General features: G+C 39.7%; 1 protein-coding gene across 4 annotated transcripts in view; it reads right to left on the reverse strand.

Moving 5' to 3' along the window:
- LOC127429085 (zinc finger protein 462-like) overlaps positions 1–27,110 on the reverse strand; it is a 77,480-nt gene that overhangs the window by 18,996 nt on the left and 31,374 nt on the right. For 3 of the 4 annotated variants that reach the window (XM_051677874.1, XM_051677872.1, XM_051677876.1), the window contains exons 2-5: positions 17,679–17,935; positions 12,095–17,475; positions 11,829–11,966; positions 4,579–4,949 (exon numbers count right to left, since the gene is read on the reverse strand). In XM_051677874.1, coding sequence (XP_051533834.1) covers positions 4,579–4,949; positions 11,829–11,966; positions 12,095–17,475; positions 17,679–17,904 — 6,116 coding nt within the window. In that variant the 5' untranslated portion in view covers positions 17,905–17,935. The remainder of the gene's footprint in view (positions 1–4,578; positions 4,950–11,828; positions 11,967–12,094; positions 17,476–17,678; positions 17,936–27,110) is intronic. The other variant, XM_051677875.1, reaches the window with a different exon arrangement.

Raw genomic sequence — 27,110 nt, forward strand, 5'->3', positions numbered from 1 at the left:
AAAGCTCTATTTTTGTTTCGTCTGACCATAGAACCCAGTCCCATTTGAAGTTCCAGTAGTGTCTGGCGAACTAAAGACGCTTGAGTTTGTTGTTGGATGAGAGCAGAAGCTTTTTACTTGAAACCCTCCCAAACAACTTGTGGTGATGCAGGTGACATCTGATTGTAGTTTTGAAAACTTTCTGACCCCAAGACCCAACTAATTTCTGCAATTTTCCAGCTGTGATTCTTGGAGAATTTTTGGCCACTTGAACCATCCTCCTCACCGTACATGGAGACAATATAGACACATGTCCTCTTCCAGGCCGTTTCGTAACATCTCCAGTTGACTGGAACTTCTTAATTAATGCCCTGATTGTGGAAATGGGCATTTTCAATGCTTTAGATAATTTTTTTTAGCCACTTCCCATTTTGTGAAGCTCAACAACCTTTTGCCGCACATTATAACTTTATTCTTTGGTCTAACCCATTGTGATGGATGAATTTGGGAATTTGGCTTGTGTGTTACTTCATATTTATACGCTTGTGAAACAGGAAGTCATGACTAAACAATTTCATTTCTGATTGATTAAAAATGTAAACTATGAATGGGAATATCCTTTAGATATATTTTACTTATACGATATAACTACAATTATTTTACTTCAATTAAAGGTTAGATTTTTGTGAATATTTTGAATGAAAGATCAAAAGGATAAACAATAAAGACATATTTCCTAAAGACTTCTTCGCTCATATTTACCAAGGGTGCCAATATTTGTGGAGTGCACTGTATGTCAACAAGTCAACATGAAATGCAGATTGCAACCCATTATACTTTTGTAACGTGGCATATTTCTAATCGAGGTTCGGATTGGGTCGCTGACAGCAGGCAAAGAACAATGCCAGGGTTATTTGCAAAATTTCGGGGCATGAAGCAAAATTCATGATATTCATCTCACGTTCTGCACTTTTTATGCACTAAATATGTTTCTCATCTAAAAACGTAATGCACCTGAAGCCTGTTGCCATCACAGAACCACTCGCGCCAATTATGTGCTTTGCTCACGCTCTCTCTGGAGCATTCACGCATCAACGGGTCTTCACTGTATACTGCAGCGCAGACCACAAAACTGAAGTGACCCATTTTAATTCTTGTGAGAATTTTCTAGTTTAAAATAATCTGGAGGAAGTCAAACCTCTCAAACCGCTTTACAGCCCCCTTGATATTATAAACAGCACTGACGAGGAAAAGAGACAACACTGTGCACACAACAAAATAAAGGTTTTTTTTAAATTACGAATCATCACCCTTACTAAAATTAATCACAATTTTAAATAGTAACAGTAACTGTGGTATTTTTGAAAAAAAAAAAAAAATGGTTTCGTTAATAATCTGTTAGTTGGAATCTACTGGACCTAATTTTTATTACAACTGTGGCAGTTGTAGTTAAGTTTTATAAATGTGTTTAGGCTACTATTTTTCATAATACTATAATAATAATTATTTTTTAGAAAGACTAATTACATTGAGCTCACCACAGTAATGAGGAGCCATCTATGGTCTTACCTGTGCTTATATGGGATTGCACTATAAATATAAGAGCAAGTACAAGAATTCTGGACCTCCATGACTTGAGGACAAATTATGGTCCAAGTTTTCCTCCTGTGTAATATATGTTCGGTTTGAAAGATGATTGATATTAGGAAATAAACAGGATTATAAATATAATAGGCTCATCAGCTTTTAAAAGGGGGAGAAAAAACTTGATGCGTGATGCCCTTTTACTTGACAACCATGAACAAAACTATGCAAGAAAAAAGAAAATGCGAGGTAGGCTACATTAACTACAGGTTACGTTTTTTATTGTGTTGGGACTCCACTTGATATCCAATGTAAAATCTGGGTCCTGAAACAAAACCAGTTGAGAACCACTGGTGTAAAGTGTGTCTATGTGACAAGGGCATGGAAAAATAAAACATCTTGATGATGTCATCCAAATAGGAAGGTAATTGCAGAGGTGGTGATAGAATAACCTGCACTGATAAATCATTTACAATAAGACCAGGAATATGTGCTAAAGTGGATTTTGATTTCACTTTGATTTTAAGAAATAAGTGTCATCTGTTAAATATTCATTAACAATCATTAGGTGTGCGTGGACACGGGTTTGTAGGTCTCTTTGTCTGCTGTCTCCAACAACAAAAGCCCTTTCAGATTTGTGATGTTTGAATGATTCCACAAGGACAGCGAATAAATCGCAGCATTAGAGAGACGTCTCATGATTACCCTGAATCGCTGTGAAACAAACATCTCTCTACAGAAGATCCTCCTTCAGCTCTGAGACTCTGACAAACAGGCGTCTTCGACAGCGATCCAGAAAACGACTGTTTTTATCCCTGTTCCCGTGTGGCACATGAATACAGATACTTTCTGGGTCACAGAACATCCAGTGAAGACACGTTTACTCCAGGGATCCAAACAAAAGATCCCGTGCTTTAAACGACAGTAACTGCTCTGTCAAAATATCTCACAGGAAGTAGATGAGACTGCTTGACTGCTTAGCGATTGCACATATATCTGTATATTAGACTGTATATAATCTCCCGCAGGATTTTTCAGTACTCATATCCAATCTAAACATCTTATGGAGTTTATTTCTTCGCCACAGTCACCTTTGTCTTCCTCGCTGGGGCCTTTAAGGCACGATTTTCTCTAAAGCTTCTTTAAAAGAATACATTTTGTGAAAAGTACTATACAAATAAAGGGTTAGGGTACAACTTGACGATTCGTCTCCTTTTATATTTTCAGGTTTTTATAGTCTGTCATTGAAGAAGCTTTTTATGTTTATTGTCTAGTTCTTTAGAAAGTCATCTAAATTCTGGTGCTTTAAAGGTGCTATATGCAATATTTTTACTGTACTAAATCATAAAATGACCATCATATGTCATTAGAGAATTAGGAAACATGCCAAGTTGAAATTCTGGCTTTTCCAATAACAGTGCTACAGTCAGTATATTCTACTTTGAAGTTTCCATTCCGGGCCGGAATTTCTGTTTATGTTTTGGCCTGTGTGATCCCGCCCACTGCCCACTCACCAACAGTATTCGACACCGCCGGGTTGCCAGATTTGAACAAGTTTGCAGGCAAACAACACTGCGTGCTGCAGCCATGGAAGCCAGCAAACAAACTGGATCAGAGATAACAGATTACACCTGACCTAAAAAGCCTCGCCATCTGTCTAAAAACCACCATGACCAGAGGCGTAGTAAAACAAGGAGAAATATTGGTGACATTTTCAGTTTCGCTCGTTCCTGTTGCGTGTCCTCATTCTGGCAACCCGCATGAGCTTCTAGAAGCGCTTGTTGTCAATCTTACATATAGCACCTTTAAAGAAACAAGAATGATTTTATAATAAATAACTTATAATGAAACATCAAGAATCGTATTCATCTACAAACAAAAAACAAACAAACAAAAAAACCTATAGGGTCATTCTGTGTCAACTCAACCAGACGTCCCCTGTGAAACAAGAATGTACATGATGATCTGCCATGAATCAATATTTACTGAGTAATCCATTATTTTGTAGAGGGGGGTCAAATTGACATTATATGCCAATGGTGTGAGTCCAAAAGTGGGAAAAAACACTTTTTTGTGCTGTTTTTCCACAGTTGGAGTGCCAATAACTCCAGAAGTTTTCCAGAATTATTCCAGATTACAAAAGTTTTTAAGAGTTTTAGAGCTTTAGTTATTAATAATAGTGTATTTTTAGACTAAAATTGTCTTGAATAAACATAGGTACAGTTTAAAAAATATTTATACTTAAGAATGTTTTTTGTTGGACAAGAAAAAATAGCTTCATACCACGTCACTGACATTTGATTTTCGACCATTGAAAATGGCACATTGAGAGCGCCATATTTCTGGGATTTAACCATATAGGGCCTAAAAAATGAAGATAAAAAAATGAAAGTTTATTCTGAACCAGACTGTAAAATTATATAAAGATATCTTTAATACTTCTGGAGTTATTGGCACTCCAACTTTGGAAAAACAACACAAAAAAAGTGTTTTTTCCCATTTTGGACTCTCACCATTGGCATATAATGCAACAAGAGGTGTTGAAGTCAACTGATTTTAGTAATAGGTCTACTTATCTTTGTGTAAAAATAAAATCATCATGCTGACACCTTTCTAAGGTTATTTTTTTCACCTGTAATTTTGCTCCAAAATCATTGCCGCAATTGTCATTTTGACAATTCTCCACAAAATAATGGATTACTCTGTTAATATTGGTCTACGGCATTTAATATTTTGGCTTTCATCATCATTTATGTTTTATCTTTCTTCTGAAAAAAATATTAACAAAATCATACATTTCAGCCAGGAACGTTTTTGAAATATGGTTGATTTGACATGAAATAACCCTATAACAACTCAATGAAATTAAAGGTTCTTGATAAGAAGAGGGTTTAAAGTCAACATGACACAAGCATTCACAACTCATTTTACGGGGTCAGTTTTGATTTCACGTTTACTTTAAGAGTGTTCATGTTTAATATTGGTTTTTAAATGTAAATATGTACTTGGACTCACTTGTGTCTGAACGGTGAGGAGAACTGACAGTACTGGCAGTTGTATTTGTCGTTTTTACTGACGAGAGTGACAGTGGAGTGACTCCTCTCGTGTGAGCGCAGGCCCTGCATGGACATGAACATGCGGTCACATAGGCTGCATGGGTGACCTGGAACCGCTCGCGGCTTTTCCAGCTCCACTGAAACGCCTACCGATCCATCCATCGGCCTCGTTTCCACGGGCATTGACTGCTCAGTCTCCATGGCGACACCCGCAGGTGGTGAATCATTCTCCAGAGGTTCAGTGTCCACGGCAACAACATCCTCCACTTCGCCATTGGTGATCCCATCCGCAGGAAGAGGAAGAGGAGCAGGCAACTCAACTGCTTCCTGCTGACAGAGGAAATGATCAAATTAGTCAAACAGGAAGTAAATTCAGCAAGGCTGTTTTATACCTGAAGTGAGAGAATCCCAGTGAGTACAGCTCACTCTACAGAAATTACACTTGAAGAAAGTGATGACTGTTTTTACATCCGTTACATTATTTTAATGACAATTAAGCAAATTTCTACCCAAACATTCGTTATTGTAATGCATCTGAATGTTATACATTTGCGTTTCCTTGTAATTTTCATTATTCCTAATAGTGATTATTTTATGATTCTAATTCTCATTATTGTAAAAGTCAATTTCACTGTATTACAAAATTAAACTGTACTGTAATACAATATTAAAACAATTTTTTTTAGATAAATCATATAAATCATAAATAATTCAGTACAACAAATCAATAATAATAATGCATTACTGTAATGAGTATTCAGGGTAAATTGTGTTTCATTCTCATGACAATGTCACAATGCAAAAATCATAACTGCCTTAAAATGAAGCTTTATTTTCTTTAAGCAAAATATAATTTTAAATCTTTTTATTTTGATTTGTGGGGGTGTAATGTGACGTTGACACAGGAATAAAATGTAAAGTTAAAAGTCTTTTTTTTTTTTTTTTTTTTACAAAAAATTTACCATTTTAACATTTTGTAGAAGGATTTATACATAACAGAATAAAAACAGTATAGTAAATATACTTTGGATAAATAATTATGTAAATAAAAAATAAAACACCATTTAAAATGTTAATTAAGCATGACAATGGGTTTGCAAGAATAAACATATCTGGCCGATTCATTAGGTCTTTCTTACTGAATTCATGGTTAATTATGAATCATAATATATAACACACTCAGTCTGATATGATTTTCAGTAGGTGATCATCAGCTCTGTGTCTGATTAAGTCCATTAAATCTCTCAGAGGCCTTGAGCACATCAGAACATCCCACAGTCTTAATTTAGAAATGAGCCAAGAGCTTCCTGAGCAGGAAACATCTCAGCATCTCACAGACAGAGAGAGACCTGAGCCTGCACTTCAGACTACTGCACTGTCAGCCAATCACAGAGCCAGAGAAAGAGAGACTGTGATAATGCCTTAAAGAAATGTAGTATGCATGTTTCATGTCTGACTGTGCATTAAAAATGTCAAATTAACACACTGGTGACAAAAACATAATTAGAAAGCTTCATTTGGTTTAGTCGTACACAGCCATGTACCATATAAAGTCACGTCACTTTCATAAAGTCTTTCTCTGAGCCTTTACAAAATATATATTACAATCATGAAAAGAAGTCCATTAGCTAACTAATAGCAATGTAAAAAATAAAGATTATGTCTAAAGTAACATAAACTAAAAATCTAGTGAGTTGCCTACAAGTAGCTGAAATAAAATATCAGTCTCAGAATCAGTATGAGCTTTATTGCCAATGAATTTGTCTTGGTGACAGAAGCTTATATATACAGTATATATATATATATATATATATATATATATATATATATATATATATATATATATATATATTCACCATAGTGGCATTCAACTGATCACAATGTATAGTCAGGACATTAATAAAGTGAAAAATTACTATTACAATTTGAAAAAAAAATTCAGAACTTCTTAAACTACTTCAAAGAGTTCTCATCCAAAAATCCTCCACGTGCAGCAATGACAGTTTTGCAGATCCTTGTTATTCTAGCTGTCAGTTTGTCCAGATACTCAGGTGACATTTCACCCCACACTTCCTGTAGCACTTGCCATAGATGTGACTGTCTTGTCGGGCACTTCTCACGCACCTTACAGTCTAGCTGATCCCACAAAAGCTCAATGAGGTTAAGATCCATAACACTCTTTTCCAATTATCTGTTGTCCAATGTCTGTGTTTCTTTGCCCACTCGAACCTTTTCTTTTTGTTTTTCTGTTACAAAAGCAATCTGTTCTTTGCAATTCTTCTCATAAGGCCTGCACCCCTGAGTCTTCTCTTAACTGTTGTACATGAAACTGGTGTTGAGCGGGTAATATTCAATGAAGCTGTCAGCTGAGGACATGTGAGGTATCTACAGTGCATCCAGAAAGTATTCACAGCGCTTCACTTTTTCCACATTTTGTTATGTTACAGCCTTATTCCAAAATGGATTAAATTCATTATTTTCCTCAAAATTCTACAAACAATACCCCATAATGACAACGTGAAAGAAGTTTATTTGAAATCTTTGCAAATTTATGAAAAATAAAAAAACGAAAATAAAAATAAAAAATCATAAATACATAATTATTCACAGCCTTTGCTCAGTACTTTGTTGAAGCACCTTTGGCACCAATTACAGCCTCAAGTCTTTTTGAGTATGATGCTACAAGCTTGGCACACCTATTTTTGGGCAGTTTCTCCCATTCTTCTTTGCAGGACCTCTCAAGCTCCATCAGGTTGGATGGGGAGCGTCGGTGCACAGCCATTTTCAGATCTCTCCAGAGATGTTCAATCGGGTTCAAGTCTGGGCTCTGGCTGGGCCACTCAAGGACATTCACAGAGTTGTCCCGGAGCCATTCCTTTGTTATCTTGGCTGTGTGCTTAGGGTCGTTGTCCTGTTAGAAGATGAACCTTCGCCCCAGTCTGAGATCCAGAGCGCTCTGGAGCAGGTTTTCATCAAGGATGTTTCTGTACATTGCTGCATTCATCTTTCCCTCGATCCTGACTAGTCTCCCAGTTCCTGCTGCTGAAAAACATCCCCACAGCATGATGCTGCCACCACCATGCTTCACTGTAGGGATGGTATTGGCCAGGTGATGAGTGGTGCCTGGTTTCCTCCAGACATGACGCTTGACATTCAGGCCAAAGAGCTCAATCTTTGTTTCTCATGGTCTGAGAGTCCTTCAGGTGCCTTTTGGCAAACTCCAGGTGGGCTGTCATGTGCCTTTTACTGAGGAGTGGCTTCCGTCTGGCCACTCTACCATACAGGCCTGATAGGTGGAGTGCTGCAGAGATGGTTGTTCTTCTGGAAGGTTCTCCTCTCTCCACAGAGAAATGCTGGAGCTCAGTCAGAGTGACCATCGGGTTCTTGTCACCTCCCTGACTAAGGCCCTTCTCCCCCGATCGCTCAGTTTGGCCGGGCGGCCATCTCTAGGAAGAGTCCTGGTGGTTCCAAACTTCTTCCATTTACGGATGATGGAGGCTATTGTGCTCATTGGGACCTTCAATGCTGCAGAAATCTTTCTGTACCCTTCCCCAGATCTGTGCCTCGATACAATCCTGTCTCGGAGGTCTACAGACAATTCCTTGGACTTCATGGCTTGGTTTGTGCTCTGACATGCACTGTTAACTGTGGGACCTTATATAGACAGGTGTGTGCCTTTCCAAATCATGTCCAATCAACTGAATTTACCACAGGTGGACTCCAACCAAGTTGTAGAAACATCTCAAGGATGATCAGTGGAAACAGGATGCACCTGAGCTCAATTTTGAGTGTCATGGCAAAGGCTGTGAATACTTATGTACATGTGATTTTTTTTTTTCATTTTTTTTTTTTTAATAAATTTGCAAAGATTTCAAACAAACTTCTTTCACGTTGTCATTATGGGGTATTGTTTGTAGAATTTTGAGGAAAATAATGAATTTAATCCATTTTGGAATAAGGCTATAACACAACAAAATGTGGAAAAAGTAAAGCGCTGTGAATACTTTCCGGATGCATTGTATTTCTCAAACTAGAGACTCCGATGTACTTATCCTCTTGTTTAGCTGTACGTCTGGCCTTCCACATCTCTTTCTGAGGGGGGGTTGCAGGAGGTGTTGGTGTGGGGTGCGAGACTGGACCTTTCAAATCTACAGTAAAACAAATTCAGGTCGTCAGCCTGTTGTTGGTTCCCTACAGTGTTGAGGGATGGTGTCTTGTAGTTAGTAATGTCTTTCAGGCCTCTCCACACTGATGCAGGGTCATTAGCTGAAAACTTGTTTTTCAGCTTAACAGAATAGCTTCTTTTAGCCACTCTAATTTCCTTATTCAGTGTGTTCCTGGCCTGATTGTACAAGACTTTAACCCCACTTCTGTAAGCATCCTCTTTGGCTTGACAAAGCTGTCTGAGTTTTGCTGTAAACCATGGTTTGACGTTGTTGTGTTAAATAAGTCCTAGTTGGAATGCATATATCCTCACAGAAACTGATATATGATGTAACAGTATCTGTGAGCTCATCCAGATTGGTGTCTGCGGCCTCAAATACACTCCAATCAGTGCAGTCAAAGCAGGCTTGTAGTTCCAGCTCTGCTTCATTAGTCCATCTCTTTACAGTCTTTACTACAGGTTCTTCTGCCTGTAGGTCAGAAGATGCTAAACCAGACAGTGATCAGAGAGTCCCAAAGCTGCTCTACGGACACAGCGATATGCATCCTTTAATGTTGTGTAGCAATGATCCAGTGTATTTCTGTCTCTGGTGGGGCATACAATGTGCTGTCTGTATTTTGGCAGTTCACAGGTGAGGTCGGCTTTGATAAAATTGGCGAGAATAATAATAAGTGTGTCTGGGTATTGTTGTTCCATGTCTGTGATCTGATCAGCCAGCTGTTGCAACGCTATGTTCATGCACGCTTGTGGAAGAATATAAACACTCATCAAAATAAACAAGGAAAACTCCCGCGGCGAGTAGAAAGGCTTACAGTTGATAAAGAGTGCTTCCAAACTAGGACAGCACATCTTCTTTAATGTTGTTTACTATACATCTGTACACCAACTTTCATTGATGTAAAAGCATGTTCCACAGCCTCTCGTTTTCCCCCGTTAAATCCGTGATGCGATCCTCTCTGAACAGCTGAAAGCCTGGCAGATGTAATGCACTCTCCGGAATGGCTTCACTCAGCCAGGTTTCTGTGAAGCACAAGGCAGCAGAGTTTAAAAAGTCCTTGTTTATATGGGTGAGGAGCTGTAGTTTGTATGTTTTGTTAGGGAGAGAGCTGAGATTCGCTAGATGAATATTTGAAAAGTCACGCTGACGGAGCTTGACCAGCGCGCCAGCTCGCTTTCCTCACCTGCATCTCATAGCGTGCTTAACACAGCTGCGCTTCTGACTAAAATGTCCAGCAAAACGTCCGAATAGACCAAACCAGGAATAAATTGTCTGGTATGTGCTGCCGAATGTTCAGCAGTTTGTCCCTGGTAAAACTGATTGGAAAAAAATGACTAAACACAGAACAAACAGACAAAAGCAAATAAAGAATTGGAGAGCTCCACACCGAGGCTACCATCCGCGGCACCAAATATGTTTGAGAAGTTGACATATCCTGCAGTGAGACATTGCTGTACTCCATCTTAAACAATTTTCTTAAACAGCATTTTGCTAATTGTTTCATAAATTAGAGGTTACATGGAACATTTGTACTTTTAAAAATAATTTTCACATTGCAGGACCATTTAAAATGAACTAGTTAAGACAAAATTTTGATTACAATTTTTGAAAACCTTAAAAGAACAAACATTCTCATACTGTAAAAGGACCTAAACTATACACTTTCCCTAATACATCTGAATAAACCATATCTTGATGTAAATGAATGTTCAAAAAAATAAACGTTAATGTTTTAAAAAAAAAAACATTTAAAGAGCCCATATTATGCTCATTTACAGGTTCATAATTTTATTTTGTGGGTCTGCTAGAATAGGTTTACATGCTTTAATGTTTCAAAAAGATTATTTTTCTCATACTGTACATTGCTGCAGCACCTCTTTTCACCCTCTTTCTGAAACAATCTGTTTTAGCTCCTGTCTCTTTAACGCCCCCTTTCCGAAAAGCCCAGTCTGCTCTGATTGGTCAGCTGGCCCAGTCTGTTGTGATTGGTCAACCGCTTAGAGCATGTGTCTGAAATGTAACGACTCTTCCCATAACCGAAGTAGCCCTTAGGTGGGCATTATGCAAATGTGTTACATAGTGACATAGCTAAGTCACGGAAGTAATGGCTGGACTGCAAACCAGGCGTTTCAGGCAGTTCAAGAGCAGTGTTTTCTGTGGGAGAGAGTCACTCCCTTTGGTGTGGACTTTGTGCTTTGTAATGTTGCAGACCTTTTACATGCACAAACAGCTATATTACACACTAAAGGAAAGGTAAAATCCCAAAAAGCATAATAGGGCCTCTTTAATGCAATATCTATGATTGTTAGGATGTTGCCACAGAAGGCAGCTGCCTATGTAGGCTTAGACAGCAAGGCCACTGACTAGGTTTTGGAACAGAGTTAATGTGCTTCATAGTGACTGATCAAGATGTGACATGTAAAATAATTTGCTTCAGCATGAGATGATGAAAGGTCCAATTGAGAAAGAAGCTTTAGAAATAAGAAAATAAATCTTTCTCAGATTTAAAAGTTTTGCATAAAATGTAAATAAAAAGCCCTATTAGAGGACAAGGCCAGAAGCCCAACAATTACTTAAGGAACTTTACGAAACGTTCAAGGCTTACTTCATGCAATGCCCACACGAGGAAAAAAAAACAGACATGACACACTCACCCAATTTCCTGGTTTCTTTTGCAACACTCTAGAGGATTTGCTCTTTCACTCTCTCTCTCTCTTTTTGGCTCTTAAATGTGCAGCTGAATTGTATCCGTTTAACCATTGAAACAAGAGTAAAAGACACTTAATAGGAAAGTAACTGCTATAGGTCCAAATGGCCAGTTAATGGAGTTCAAAAGATGCTGCTATTATTATTGAGCAGGGGAACAGAACCCTCTGGGTAAAGGGCAAGGATGCAATTTGATCTCAATAGATAAAATGGTAATTAATTTTTTGGGATATGGTTTATGATAGAATAAGGAATGTATATAATGGCAGTTAAAGACATTAAAAAAATAAGAATATCCTGACAGATGGTTGTGGAAGTTTTAAACTCTGTCCGTTCCTACCTTCACATGACCTTCCTTGGCCTGTCCGTACTGCACATGCTTTCTAAGATGGTTACAGATGGCACGGAGGGTGGGGTGAACTTCCACACAGAAGTTACACCTGTAGCCGATGGGAGTCTTTTCGGCTGTACTGTCGACCTGTTGGACAAGAGAGTTAAGAAAGAAAAGACTGAAGGCAGAAACAGCTGCAAATCAACTGAATACAGCATTGATCTCAGCACTACAACAATAATAACAACAACAACAGAAAACCATTATTTGCTCACCTTATTCTCTGGTTTGGTGTCTGATGATTCTGTAGGCCTCTGTTTACTTTGAAGCTGTTTTCTCCTTACCAGTCTCATAGCTCTTTTTTGGAAATCCTCGTTGTGGCTCATCAGATGGACACCGAGTTCTGGAAGAGCCAAGAACTTGATTTCACAGTGGGTGCACTGGTAGAGCTCCGTCCCATCTTCTGCTGGACTTGGAATGGTGACAAAGTCCCGCTTGAGTTCTTTACTGTGGCAGTCATTGTAATGCATCACCAGAAGCTCTGCAGCGCTGAATGAGAGCTTGAAACATTTCACACATTTAAAGGGGAGCCAGTCCATGTCACTTTCAGGTTCCACCTCATCTTTAACTTCAACTATCTCCACGTCCTCATTGGAGAGAGGTTTCTCTGCCTCCTTGTGATAGATCACAGTGAAGTAACGGCCCAGTTTACTGGAGGGCTGCTTCTTGGGAAAGACTCCTGGGTGGCGCTTGATATAGTGAGAAACGATACTCTTCCTGCTGAATGCCTGGAACGAGCAGAGGGAACATTTCCTTCTGTCCACCGAGAGCCGCAGTTCCTCACTCATGGCTGGAGTCTCAGCGTCTGATGCCAAGGGCAGCATCACCTTGTTTGGTTTCTCACCCACAGTCTTGGATGCTGCCAAGCAATGAGTGTAGTACGCATCGATGTCGTGGCGCTTCTGGTAGTGTGCTGCGAGACCCTTGCGGATGGGGTTGGTGTAGGAGCAGAGTGCACATTTAAACACATTGTTCTTCCCTTCGGGTTGAGCTCTAACATTGTTGTGCTTGATACGGTAGTGACGAGCGATACCTTTCCGAGTGGAGCAGACGTATTTGCAAAGCTGACATTTAAAAACTGCATGCTTGTCACTCTTTGCGAGTTCAGAGAGCGTGAGGTCAAAGTCGCAGACCTCAGAGACTTCTGTCACATTGCTGGTACTGCATTCAGCCACTGAATCGTCTCTTCTGGCCGGCGACTGTGTGACAGTTGCTTTGAACATGTCTAAGGCAGGTTGGTTGTGATACTTCTCATAGTGTATCTTCAATTTTTCTAGAGTCCCGTGTGTATATGGGCACATCTTGCAGCGGTATGCGCCATAGCCCTGCCTCTGCGTTTTAGACTTTTCGTCTCCTTCGCTACCCAACTCGTTTACCTGCTCAACATCATCAGCAAAATCTTCCGCCGTGACTTTGATGGATGGATGCCGCTTCTGGTAGTGTGTGAGTACTCCGTGTATACGAGAGTTCACGTATGGACAGTGTCTGCACTTGTAAACAGAGCTCGGGTTGATGTCTGCTTCCTGAGCAAAGTCAGCCGCTTTCACCTTCATACCTGGGTGTTTCTTTCCATAGTGAGTTAAAAGCCCATGGAGACTGTTGTACTCTGACAAGCACACAGTGCACTGGTAAGGATTGTTGGAGATCGATGAGGTGGCAGATAAAGAGAGATTATGGTGCCGCTCATGTGTAGGACGGCTGACTTCAACTGCACCCTCTTCCTGCTGGTGATTGTTGAACACATTGTACATGGAAGCATGTCCTTTGGTCAACTGTGGGAGAAGCTTCTCTGAAGCTTCGTTCCCCTTGATAATGTCAATGAGGACAGACTCGTCACCTTTGATTGCCCAAGGGTGCACTGCTTGGTAATGGTTAGTAATGTCCCAGATGGAGCAGGCCTCAAAGGCACAATCTCGGCATTGATAATGCTTTGTTTCAGAGTTCCCCGCCTGCCTACTGGTGGAAGTATCAGGTCCAGCCCACAGCTTGCTAGCCATGTAAGCATAGTCAACATTGTGCTCCGGGTGGCGTCTTTGGTAATGCATGAGCAGGCCGCTTGGTTCAGCGTGGGAATAGATGCACCACTCACAGTGATAACCCGCCTCCAACACGCCATCCTGAAAAGCCCAGTGCAAGATCGTCATGGCCGTGGCCTTCACAGTAGGATGATCCTTCTTCAAATGCTTCTTTAAGGCATACACATATGGAGATGTGTACGCACAGTGTCGGCACTTCAAAGATCGCAGTGGCCTGGATTTTTCAGATTCATGAGCTACAGTTGCCGTAGATGTGGAACTTCCTGCTTGGATCATCTGCGCTCGTTCTCTCTGACTACGAACCACAGCTGTATGTCTACGGACAAGTTCAGCGTTGGCTTTCACATCCTTGTGCTTCTTCTGGTAGTGAATCAAAACGCCTTTCACAGTGCGGTTCCCGTAGTCGCAGTGCTGGCAGAAGAAGAGCATTTCAGTTTCTCCTTTATCAGACACTCCTTTATTGTTTGAATTATTTGATCCTTCAATCCCATTGTTGTTGAATTGCTTTAGAAACTGTTTAGGGGGTGCAATCTGTAACTCATCCATCAGTTTCATTAGTCCTGGGGTCGGCGGAGCCTGCTTGATGTACTTTGCTGTTACTTTAATCTCTGGATGGCGTTTTTGGTAGTGGACCAGAACGCCCACAACAGAGCGGTTGTTGTAGACACAGTGTTTGCAGTAGTACACATCTTCATCCAGAGGTACAGGTAAGGCCACATTTGAAGACTTTGGGGTGCTGGACAGGGTGTAGGTTGAGTTGCTTGAGAGCTGTGTTCTGTCAACTGATGTGACACGCATAGTTTTCTGAATCCTGAAGTATGAGGCCTTTTGCTCAGGGTGTTTCTTCTGATAATGGACCAACACCGAGTGCATGTTGGGGCTTGAAAAAGAACAAATATCACAGTCGTACACCACCACATTACCACCCAGACCTTCTTGAAAAGCTTCAGCCTCTGCATTTGCATCTGGGGTTTTGCAGATGTTTTTGAGAGCAGGACTTGACGATGATCTGGACCCAGACGAGGTGGAGCTGAGACTCTTTGGTCCAGAATTCAGGATTTCTCTCAGTGTTTGGGACTCTGTTGCACCCTTTTGAGGCTGATCAACCATGTAGCTGGAGAAGATCATAGCATTGTTGATCTTCACAGAAGGGTGCATTCTCTGATAATGGGGCATAAGGCTCCTCACATTTGGACTGGTGTAGGAACAGAAACGGCACATGTATACCAGATCTGGTTGGTTAAAGTTCAGTACGTTGCTTGCTTCTGGATGGTGTGACATATAGTGCTGGTGGAGATCATTAAAGTTGTTGTATTCAATGAAGCACTCAAGACAACGGAAGACTGCGCTATGATCTTCTGGATCTAAGATGTATCTGAAGCTAAACTTAATGTAAGGGTGCATTCTCTGGTAGTGTGTGCTGACACTGCGAGCAGATTTGTTATGGTACTCGCAATGTTTGCAGTAAAAAAGGTTGCCAGTTTCCTCTGTGTATTCAACATTGTCCTGATATGCATCTCTGCCATCTTGACTTCTGTGATCTTGAGCATCTTTTGATTCCATAGAGGCACTATAATTGTCTTCATCATCAGAAATACTAACTGGAATGGGAATGTTTCTTGAGCTGAGTTTGGACTGCAGGGTGCGTTTTCTTTTCCCAACACCACGCTCTGTCTGTAAACCTCCAGAATTCCTCACATGAAGGTGCTGAGTGTTGAGTGTGTAGCACTGACTTACAATCTCAGAGTTTTCTCGTTCTTTGCTTGTTTCAAAATCAATGTGATTGCCGTTCTCCTCGACATCATCATCCATCTCCTCAAGGTTAATCACATCTTCGTGCTGTTGGCTTTGACTAATCTTGCTCTGGAGATTGTTGGCAATTTCATCAATCCTTGTCCGTTTTTTGACAGGAGACAGATCCAAGGGCAAGTCATTGATGGACTTCCTGGCCGTCTTCCCAATAAGGTGCTTCTTGGTTGAAAACCCAAGTATTGACGTTTGAGTTTTTTTCACAAAATTTGAAATTCCATATGACTCTGAATCTTGTTGTTCACTGGATAAGCCCTCTTGACTTGTGACTTGTGTTCCATCACAGTACGAGTGTTTATGTTGCTGGTGGACACGTAGGCCTTTCAGTGTTGTTGTGGAGAAGTTACACAGTGAACAGCGATGAGGGCCCTGATGGTCCTCTACAGCACTTGATTTCTTACCATTGATTTTAGAGTTGCTCTTTCCTCCATTCACCGGCTCCGAGCGTTCAGGACCTTCTTGACTTTCATTGGTTAAGTCCATGGTTTCCCATTCGAAAGACCCACCATGACATTGTTTGTGTGAGTCCAGCTTTAGTGGGTTGGTGCACAGAAAGGGGCACTCGTCACATTTATACACCGTCGCCTTACCAGATAAGTGTATGTTCTCTATGTGACGAGAAATACTACGGCGGTGCATGGTCAAGAAAGAACAGAAAGGGCACTGAAACCTGTTCATGTGTCTTTTGAATGGAACTCCTTTAGTTTCTAGTAGGTCACTATCCTCTTCTGACAGAAGCAGCTTAGCTGAATCCTCAGCTGACTCTGTGTGATTAGGATCAGTCAATTCACCGATTTCATCATCTGAACTGCTTCTGGAATCGTTAAGCATGCTGGCATCTAGATCCACGGCAGAGCTTGACATATCTGACATGGTGAAAGTCGATCTCTCTGACAGTATGGAAGATCCTGTGCTGTTGGGTATTTTTGCAGTGAGCTGTGAGTACTGATAATTTGATATCCCTGAAGTGGGTTTGACTGTTGCACCGCCAGAAGATCCTTTCATTGTGGAGGCATTGATGCAGGAACCTTCATTGCTGGCTAGATCATTCAATATTAGATTGGAGGTTTGAGTGCTTCTCCGTGATGTAGCGGAATCAGACTTGCTGGATCCTGCACGTCCATCCTGCATTTTAGGCTGCTGCAGTGACGCCATGATCTTCACCATGTTACGGTGTTTCTTCATCATGTGATCTGCTAACTGCTGCCTTTTTAATGTCTGAAAGCCACACCACTCACAGTTAAATCCTCCTCTTGTTTGGGGTTTGATCATCGATTCCAGCACTTGACGTTCTAGAACATCTCCTGATGGCTCTTCACAATGTTCTTCAAATGATGTTGCAACAGAGTCCACATCCAGAACCTCTGCCTCGACAGGAGAGGCTGAGGCTCTTGGAAGACCATCTTTGTTATGCATTTTCTGGTGTTTCAGCATTCGTGCTCGGAGTGGGGTTTTAAAAGTGCAATATTGGCAGGAGAAGACAGTTCCTACACCATCATGGGTTGTACTGCTGTAGCTGGACTGCTTGGAAGCGTTGAGGGAGTTCTCGTCGCTTGGAAAAGTTTCTCCGGCGATACTATGGACCTTTCTAGTGTGTTCAACGAGAAGAGAGCTGGATCTGAAGTACCGCACGCAGAACTTGCACTGGAAAAAAGGGCTTGGTGTTTTGTTTGCAGGCTTTGCTGGATGGTTTTGTTTCGTTTGCTTTGAACCAGAGAAGTGCCCAATGTCTTTGTTAAAGGTGTGGAGGCCTGAAACAACCAAACAAAAAGTCTAAGAAGTCTAGAAGTCTAATACAAGTACAGAACTTGTATGTGCTGTCTATTTTCAAACTACAGACATATTTACTACATACACAACAATAAATAAACAATACATTTTTAAAAAAACTTATTAAACATTGATCTCAGGATTGATTGGGTCATGTATATGCCAGTATAATACATTCTGCTACCTGCATCCTTTTTCAATGAGTCGTAATCGTTATTAGTCAAGTCCTCCTCATCGTCTATGGGGCTGAGGGAGTTCAGGGAGTTTGACCTTGACCTCTGGGGTGACTCATTGCACTCTACCACCTCTGTAGGCTGCAGAAAGGCTGTATGGACGTCCTGTATGTGTGACTTGAGCTCATCATTGGACTCTGCACGGAAATCACAGCCATCGCACTGCAGCACTTCCATCGTTTACAACTCCCTGGAAAATCAGGGAAACCTGGTCAGAGAAAGAAAAATACATGACTTGAACAGTATGACCACCAATGTAAACAAAAATTAGCATATGCTTGAAAAGAAAATTCTATAGCATTAGCCTATATTTCCAGAATTGCCACAATTTGAACAATGAATTTCCAACACATTTCCAGTTGTTTCCGATTACTGTATAAGGATTTTTTCAAGTCATTTTAAAAAGATTTCCATTTGAATGTCATGAACCAATCATCTGGGACTTCCAGCCAATTAAACACTTTAAAGCAGTGTATAATTAGAAAAAAAAATTATTCACTACAGAAATTTCTTGAAAATCAGGGAAACCTGGTTAGACAACGTATAGCCACCGCTTAAACAAACAATGGCACATGCAACTGTAAAGGCAGTTCTATAGCATATTTTATAGTGAAAGCAATGTATTCTGAAACTCTGACAATACAGAATACAACTGAGAAATCTTTCTCTTTTTTTGGCAAGTGGTTTGCCTGTTCCAAGAACAATCGCTGAGGAGGGATTATGGGCTGATTTGTTCCATTTTTTTTTTTTTATTACTCAGGGATGAGCCTCAGCTGACAGACAGAGGGTGTTTCGGTATTTACATCAGTGTGTTCCATCAGATTGCATCAAACCCTTCTGAAATAAGATTGAGAGAATCCGCTGAGAGATGAGGAATGATCAGGGCTTCAGAGATGCAGTAAAAACACAAAGGATTATGGGACTGGCCGTCACTTGGAGGTGGCATTATTATGTCGTGTGACCTCAAAGCACCCAGCAACCACACTAATCAATGAGCTGAAACAAAGTATGATTCAGTCCCTGATCAATAGTTTTTCATTAAAATATGGACAGCTGCCATATTAAATACTTAGACAGATGGTCAATGCTCAAAGTTCAGCTGTTTTGTGGAGTATTGCAATATATCATCAGTGTGCACTGAGCATTTTAATCTGTAACACAATTCAGTGAAAATCTAAAAACTAGGGAACGGTCCTAATTTATATAAAAACTGATATTAATAATTTTCACACAATAAATATAGAAATGGTTTATATCTATTTTCCTCATTTTTTAGCTTATCAGTTTTAAAAATCTAATATTTGAATATATATATATATATATATATATATATATATATATATATATATATATATATACATTGTTTTTTTAAATGTGGTAGATTCAATATCGATTCTCAAAAGCCATGAATCTATCTTTTTCGTGTATTTATTTCCGCAAACATTTAACATAAGATACAACTGGATCTGATTAACGTGAATCCTATTATTACCAATCCTCTAGATGTCACTCTCTTATTTACTTTGCGCGAAGTTACAACAGAAAGCCTGTTGATTAAATCATTCAGTGCTTAACATGACAGATGCAAGCGCATCCGTGTTAACACCTTCAAATAAAAAGACAGCGGTATGGAAGCACTTTGGATTTCGCAAGCATGATGGCCAAGATACTGTTGACAGGAGCAAAGCAATATTCATGATTTGCAATGCTGAGGTTAAATACAGCAGTAATACTACAAATCTACAGAACCATTTGACAAGACATCATCCAGACATGCAGGTTTCAACACCCCCACAACTGAACAGACAACCGAAAATAGAAAATGCGTTTACTAGCAAAATTCCTCACAATTCACCTCAGGAGTCAATTGCAATTTTTATTTGCAAAGATATAAGGCCATACAGCATTTTGGAAAACGATGGATTCTGTTACATGTTGAATGTGCTGGAGCCACATTATTCTATCCCTAGCCGCAAACAGATGAGCGAAGAGATAATCCTGAGACTGTATAAGGAGGTAAAAAGAAACATTGCTCTGTCCCTAGAGTCAGCGGACAGGGTGGCCCTCACGTGCGATGGTTGGACGTCAAGGAGTTCCTATGTCACAATTATCTGCCACTATAAACATGATAACTGGGTTCTCGTTTCAAATGTGTTGCAGACCAGGGCTAAACAGGCTAGCTTGTTAAATAATTGGCTCTATAACTCTACTCTCTCCTCTCCAGCAACAGCTGGTGTGTGGTGAGTGTGCTGGCGCACTATGGCTGCCGTCACATCATCCAGGTGGATGCTGCACACTGGTAGTGTTTGAGGAGATTCCACTGTTCACTGTGTAAAGCGCTTTGAGTGTAGTGTCAGAAAAGCGCTATATAAATGTGACATTCACTAGCCACACAGCGGCAAATATATCTGCAATGCTTTCACAGGCTTTGGAAGAGTGGGAGCTCACTAAGAAAGATCCGGTCATTGTGACCGACAATGCTGCAAACATGATGATGGAGCTGCTCCATATTGGCTGCTTTGCTCACGCACTAAATCTGGCATCGCAAGCTGCGCTGTAACTTCCAGCCGCCTCTTGGTTGCTTGGTCGAGTTAGGCACATAGTGACATTCTTTCATAGGAGCGCAAACACTAATAAAGTTTTCAAAGAAAAACAAATGTTACTGAACTTACCCTGTCGCAAACATAAAATTGACACGGTGACCAGGTGGAACAGCGTGCTGGATATGCTCGAGAGATTTTTGGAACAACAACCAGCAATCTCAGCTACACTGCTTTCTCCTGAAGTCTGCAGGAGCGAAAAGGATCTTTGCATCCTGACAGAGGTAGACATAACAGTGGCAGAGGACATCGTGGCTCTTCGGCCAATGAAGGCTGCAATTCTAGGGATGTCTGGGGAGAGCTCTGCTACCCTATCTGTCATTGCACCGTTGCACACACAGATACTTGAGGAGATGCGCCAAACTACCAGTGATTCCACCGTCATTAAGGAACTCAAATCTGTCATGCACGACGACTTGAGGTTTAGGTATGTTTACAAAAACAGCTAGTACTCTCTATAAAATGTAATATCTGTGACAACAGATTACATTCTGGTTAATCATAAGTGTGTGTGTGTGTGTGTGTGTGTGTGTGTGTGTTTGTGTGTTGATCCCGTAATGTAATTCCAATGTGCTTGTGTAATATTTCAAGATATGCAAATCTGAAAGAGAAGCTGCATGTTGCATCTGCACTTGACCCTCGTTTCAAGACCCTTCCTTTTATCTCTGTCGAGGACCGCAAGGACACATTCACAAGCTTGATCAGTGAGAGTGAGACTCTGGAGCAAGTTAAGACACCTGATGTAAGTTGTATAAAGTTTAAAACTGAAAATGTAAACAAAACACACAAAACAAATCTTTAATTTTTGCTACGTTTATCTGTTGTTCCGCAAGGAAAGCTCAGACTGTCATTTATAGACAATTTGGACATTGACAGATGACGGACATCAACAAGGCATCAACAAGGCGTTTCCATCCACAGAACTGCTGCTCACAGGATGTTTTTTTGTTTTTTTGCACCATTCGGAGTAAATTCTAGAGACTGTTGTGTGTGAAAATCCCAGAAATACTCAAACCAGCCCATCTAGCACCAACAATCATCCATGCGATTATCTAATCAGCCAATGGTGTGGCAGCAGTGCAGTGCATAAAATCATGCAGATACGGGTCAGGAGCTTCAGTTAATGTTCACATCAACCATAAGAATGGGGAAAATGTGATCTCAGTGATTTGGATGGTGGCATGATTGTTGGTGCCAGATAGGCTGGTTTGAGTATTTCTGTAACTGCTGATCTCCTGGGATTTTCACACACAACAGTCTCTAGAATTTACTCAGAATGGTACCAAAAACAAAAATCATCCAGTGAGCGGCAGTTCTGTGGATGGAAATGCATTGTTGAAGAGAGAGGTCAACAGAGAATGACCAGACTGGTTTGAACTTACAAAGTCTACGGTAACTCAGATAACCGCTCTGTACAATTGTGGTGAGAAGAACATCATCTTAGAATGCTATTCTGAGATGCGGGTTGGCACTGTTTCGGCAGCATGAGGGGGACCTATACAATATTAGGCAGGTGGTTTTAATGTTGTGGCTGATCGGTATATATATATATATATATATATATATATATATATATATATATATATATATATATATATATATATAGGGACAAGGATGATGGTGGAGCATTTGAAGCAGCTGGGAACTTCACAGTGCTCCAGTGATGTGCTGAAGATCTGTGTGAAGATGGGGGCCAGCTGGTAAGCACAGGCTTTTAGACAAGTGGGTGAAACACCATCTGGGCCCTGTGCTTTTCTTGTATACTGTTTCCGGAAGACCCAGCACACATCCTCTTCACAGATCTTAAGTGCAGGTTGAGTAACAGGATGGGGGAGGAGGGGGGTTGCAGGAAGTGTTGATGTTTGTATGAACTGAAGGTCAGAGCGGGTGTGGGGTGTGAGAATGGGCTTTTCAAATCTACAGTAAAACACATTCAGGTTGTCAGCCAGTTGTAGATTCCCTACAGTGTTGAAGGATGGTGTCTTGTAGTTGGTAATGTCTTTCAGGCCACACCACAATGATGCAGGGTCGTTAGCTGAATACGTGCTTTCCAGCTTCTTTTAGTCACTCTAATCTCCTATGTCAGTATGTTTTTGGCCTGATTATACAAGATTTTCTATAAGCATCCTCTTTGGCCTGACGAAGCTGTCTGAGTTTTGCTGTAAACCACGGTTTGTCATTGCTGTATGTTAAATAAGTCCTAGTAGGAATGCCCATATCCTCACAGAACTGATATATGATGTAACACTATCTGTGAGGTTTATGGGAGTATTTGTGGCATAATGTTGATAACATCAGGCGATATATGGAATTTTAAAATTATCGTCATCGGCCGATACATTTTCCCATTTGGCCGATTAATTTCTGAAGCTGCGACAGCGCCTGTAAATCACCTTTAATGACCAACCACAGTACGTTTTGTTTTTACGCCCCATCGCGTTACCACAATAATAGACCGGTGTGTCACAAAGTCTCATTTAAACTGTCTCGCATATCAGAGCCGAGTTTCATTTTTTCTCTCTCTTTCTCTCTCTCTCTCTCTCTCCTCAACAGTTTTCTGTAACTGGCAAATATCAATAAAACACATATATCGTTTGCAAAAATGCAGATATCTTGTTTAAACCGATTTAATTCACAAAGCTCACAAAACTTGTGCAAATCCATTTTCTTCCAGTGGAGTGCTCATTTATATTCCTCTTAAGCACATTTCTTAATAGCCTGAATCAGCCTATGTCTCTTTGACTCACAAATGTTGTGCGACGGTCAGTCTGTGACACTCCAAGCAGGTGATTCGGGCCGAGTAAACTGGAAGTGGTCCATAGATTGCTGCTCTCGCTGTATCCGCACAAACTTCAAAGTAAAAGTGCTTCACCTGCGCTATAAGTAAATGTCATATTCACTGTGAACTGCATGTGAATTAGTTTGATTCAGTCTTTTTGTGAGAAAATGCTAATGTGCACATACTGTCCGTGGATGCTGGACTACTGTATACACTGTTGTTATTTTCTTTTTCCTAATGTATTACAATTTCTTTATGTGAAACAATTGCTGAAATGGGAAGACTAAACAGAAACCAGGAGAAACTGCTATATACAATCTAAAACACATTGTCATGAATTACATGAATTCTTCTGTAAAAACCTTTGTATTATTTGAACTGTAAAGTTGTTTAAATCGTCGTTTTCCAGGATTACAGAGTTTACCAGCACTGCGTCATCATGGCAGAGTTGTAATATTCCTTCTGAAAAGTAGCAAAAAATAAAGCCATGTGACCTCTATTAAAAAAAATAAAAAATAAAATAAAATCAACCCTAAAGATATAAAAATTCCTGTAGTTAAAAGTTATGTATAAAACCAGAAACATGGGTAAGATTAATGGTTTCTACTATCCTTTACTAACCTGCCCCTCAGGTAAATAAGTCAGCTAACATGTTTTTCTTTCATCATGTGGTCATTCTCAATCCGATCTGTGTGGCGAGGACACAAATGTTTTTCCATTAACCCAACTGAAAAGCAGTTGTAGTAGTTCAGATCTGAAAGCTCTCAGTGAGTGTGAAATCATTCCCAACCGTGACCCTCTCACATATCAGGACTCATTCTGCATGATTTCTACAGGAAAAGACCTCGAAGTCAAGGCCGATGTGATAATGGTTTAGTGCAGTGCTATACATTAGAGGCCTTGAATAAAGTGAAAACAAACAAAATAGATTCTACTTGGATCTTAGTCACTCCTCAACTATTTTTATTGGTGACGAGGACAAACTGAAATAGAAGAAAAGGGTTTAAGTCCCTGGGATAAAAATAATATCAAGGTCAAGGTTTGTAATTGTTCTTAAAAAGATCCATAAACTAATGCATTGTTTTAAATAATCAAAATATGCAGTGCTGGGGAGTAGTTAATTAAAAGTAGCAACACTACTAACTTAAACTACATTTTTCAGTAGTGCCTTAAATACAACATAGAATGAAAATAGACTCCATTTACTTTTTGAATAATGGGCAAGGAAAAGTAACCAATTATATCGAAGCCTTCTTTTCATGGTCCAATCAAATCCCAGTTTGAAATCAAGTCCCACCCCACATTATTATTTCCCACTCAGAAATACGTCAAAATGCATGACACCAAAAATTAGTGATGAAATGCGCCTTAAACAGCAAGCATCTAAACTAAAGGTGGATCAATTTTGGATTTTGTCAATACCGATAACCAAGGTGGTGGAAAATACAGATAAGAGAGAAATCGGTCGATAGTAAATAATAAAAAAAAAATGATTTATCGAATGATGAAACATATCTTAGTCTTTCCTTACTATGACAGGCTTTGACTTTTAACTATAAACAAGCCAGAAATACACCGTTACAATGCTCTATATGTTAGTAATTACCAAATTAAGTTTTTTACAGCCTATATAATCACCAGATGAATTGTTTTGTATATACAGTATACGTCTATAGATAGATAGATACATAGATAGATAGATTTGACAAGATGAGGTTTATTGATGAGGCATAATAAAAAAAAACTATCTGCAACTATCGGTAGAGATTTTTGCAGATTACCGATAGCTCCAAAAAGCAACTATTGACACCGATTAATCGGTCTGTCTCACAATTTGAAAATAAATCTAGACTGTAAAAAAGAAAATGTGAGCAGTGTTCACTTCGTGCTTGACTCAACAGACACTAAAAACAGGTTTTGTGGCTGAATGTTTGGAATCCCTGCAAGATGAGAAGATCCCTCTTGTCGAGTATAAAGATAAACGATCTCTCGCACCTAAAGCTGATCACCTCTGGCCTCAAAGTGTAAAAGCAGACAGTGGATTCAAACTTCATTTTGAACAAGACTGCCAGTGTGTCCCAGGACAACATCTCTCATTGTCTGTGGAGGTCAAGTTTCAATGCCGTGAGAAGCCTCACCCTGAACACTCTCACGCCAAACAACCTGACATCATTTGAGAAAAAAAAAAAAAAAAACTGAGATGTTAAACACAACAAATCACACCTAGAAGACCATACAGGCTGAGCGTCAGATCATTCAATCTGCGGTCGGGCTAATGGGGTGAAATCTGTAAAGATTTGGTGCTCCTCTAACATTCACTGAACTCCAGAGATCATCAGAGCTTCAAGGACGGCCATTTTCAGAGCAGCTGTGTGTTCTGAGGAGTTCAGTCAGAGCATAACATGGACTCACAGATCAGATCCACACGCTACCAATCTATCTAGCAGATGTACAGTCCCACAAACCCTCAGCAGAAACACAGAACAAACCTTCTTGCCTGCCAGTCTGAGTTCAGTGTTCTTAGGATAAAAAAATATATACTCTAATATTTGTTGTTGCTGAGCAGAACTCTATTGCTTTTTATTGTTCAGAGCTTCCAGACACTGGAGTAGAAGCGTGTGCAGTGTTCACTGTAACATTATTTACTAAAAAACTATGAAACCATCATCTAATGCAAAACGGTTCATGTTTTGGTAGACCGCCTCTTTAAGAATATTCCGGGTTCAGTACAAGAAAAGCTCAATTAACAGTAAATGTGGCATAATGTTGATTACCACAAAAAAATACGTTTTTAAGCCCTTCGTTTATTAAAAACAAATAATAATAATAATTCGCTGTTAGAGTAAGGCACTTATAATAGAAGTGAATAGGGATGCACCGATCAATTACCTGGATCGGTATTGGCTCCGATACTGAAGCTTTTAGATGGATCGGGTATTGGACCGACGAGCCCGATCCAAATCTGATACTGTGTGTTAGTCATGTTCGTTACTGTCAAGCTCCAAAAATGACATAAAAGAACCATAAAAGCACCATTAAAGCAGTTCATATAACTCATGCATTTTATTCAGAGCCACTTAAAGAAATACGATAGCATTGTGAATTGCAAAAGGCTGCATTTAATAAGTAAATATACAGTATGCATGCGGAGTGTGTTTTAGTGAATGGCGCTGCTCTGTTGACACACATACATAACACGCGCAGGCTGGCGAGGCGGTCGCAGCTATTTTCATATTTGAGCACTACTCGTAAACAACATCTCAGATGTAGATACTCAATAGTTCGGTTCATTTATAATATGCATTTAGAACGGCACCGGAGGAGCATTTCACCAGAATCTGAATAAGAAGCGAATTAAACTACTGTGAACTTGCCTACAAACAGACACGTACAGGACGTCCTGCAGAGTTCAGAATGTCAAAATAAAAGCGTGAGGGTTTTATAGTTAAAGGTACACGACTGAAATACATTACTGTTGTATTTAAAATTCTAAAAGTCAATAATAATAATTTATTATTATTATCATTATTAATTGTTTACAAATTACCACAATATTTAAATTGAATGGGTTCCAAAAAATAAGCAAAAGTATAGCAACAAGACGTAAACATTATACGTGTTAACATGATTTTAGTGTGATGAAATCACTTACTAATCTTATTTTATTTCAGTGGTTCGTTGACATGATAACAAAGTTGTTATATTGGATATAACTTTGGGAAGAAAACGTTAGTACACCACACTCAAATTACGATTTAAGCATTTCAATATCAATTTAAATTGTGTAATCTTTAAAAAAATGTTTTTATTAATAAATACGGTTTTTACTTTAATTTTGATAAATATTATTCAATTCAATTTGATGGAAATTTGTTATGAAATTTAAATGCGTAGATCTTGAAAATATTTTTTGAGTGCATTTTATCACACTAAAATCATGGTAACATGTCTAATGTTTACATTTTGCAGCTATACTTTTAAAACGGTGTGTATTGTAGCATTTA

This window comes from Myxocyprinus asiaticus, chromosome 38 (genome assembly GCF_019703515.2).
Source record: "Myxocyprinus asiaticus isolate MX2 ecotype Aquarium Trade chromosome 38, UBuf_Myxa_2, whole genome shotgun sequence".
Taxonomy (NCBI): Eukaryota; Metazoa; Chordata; class Actinopteri; order Cypriniformes; family Catostomidae; genus Myxocyprinus; species Myxocyprinus asiaticus.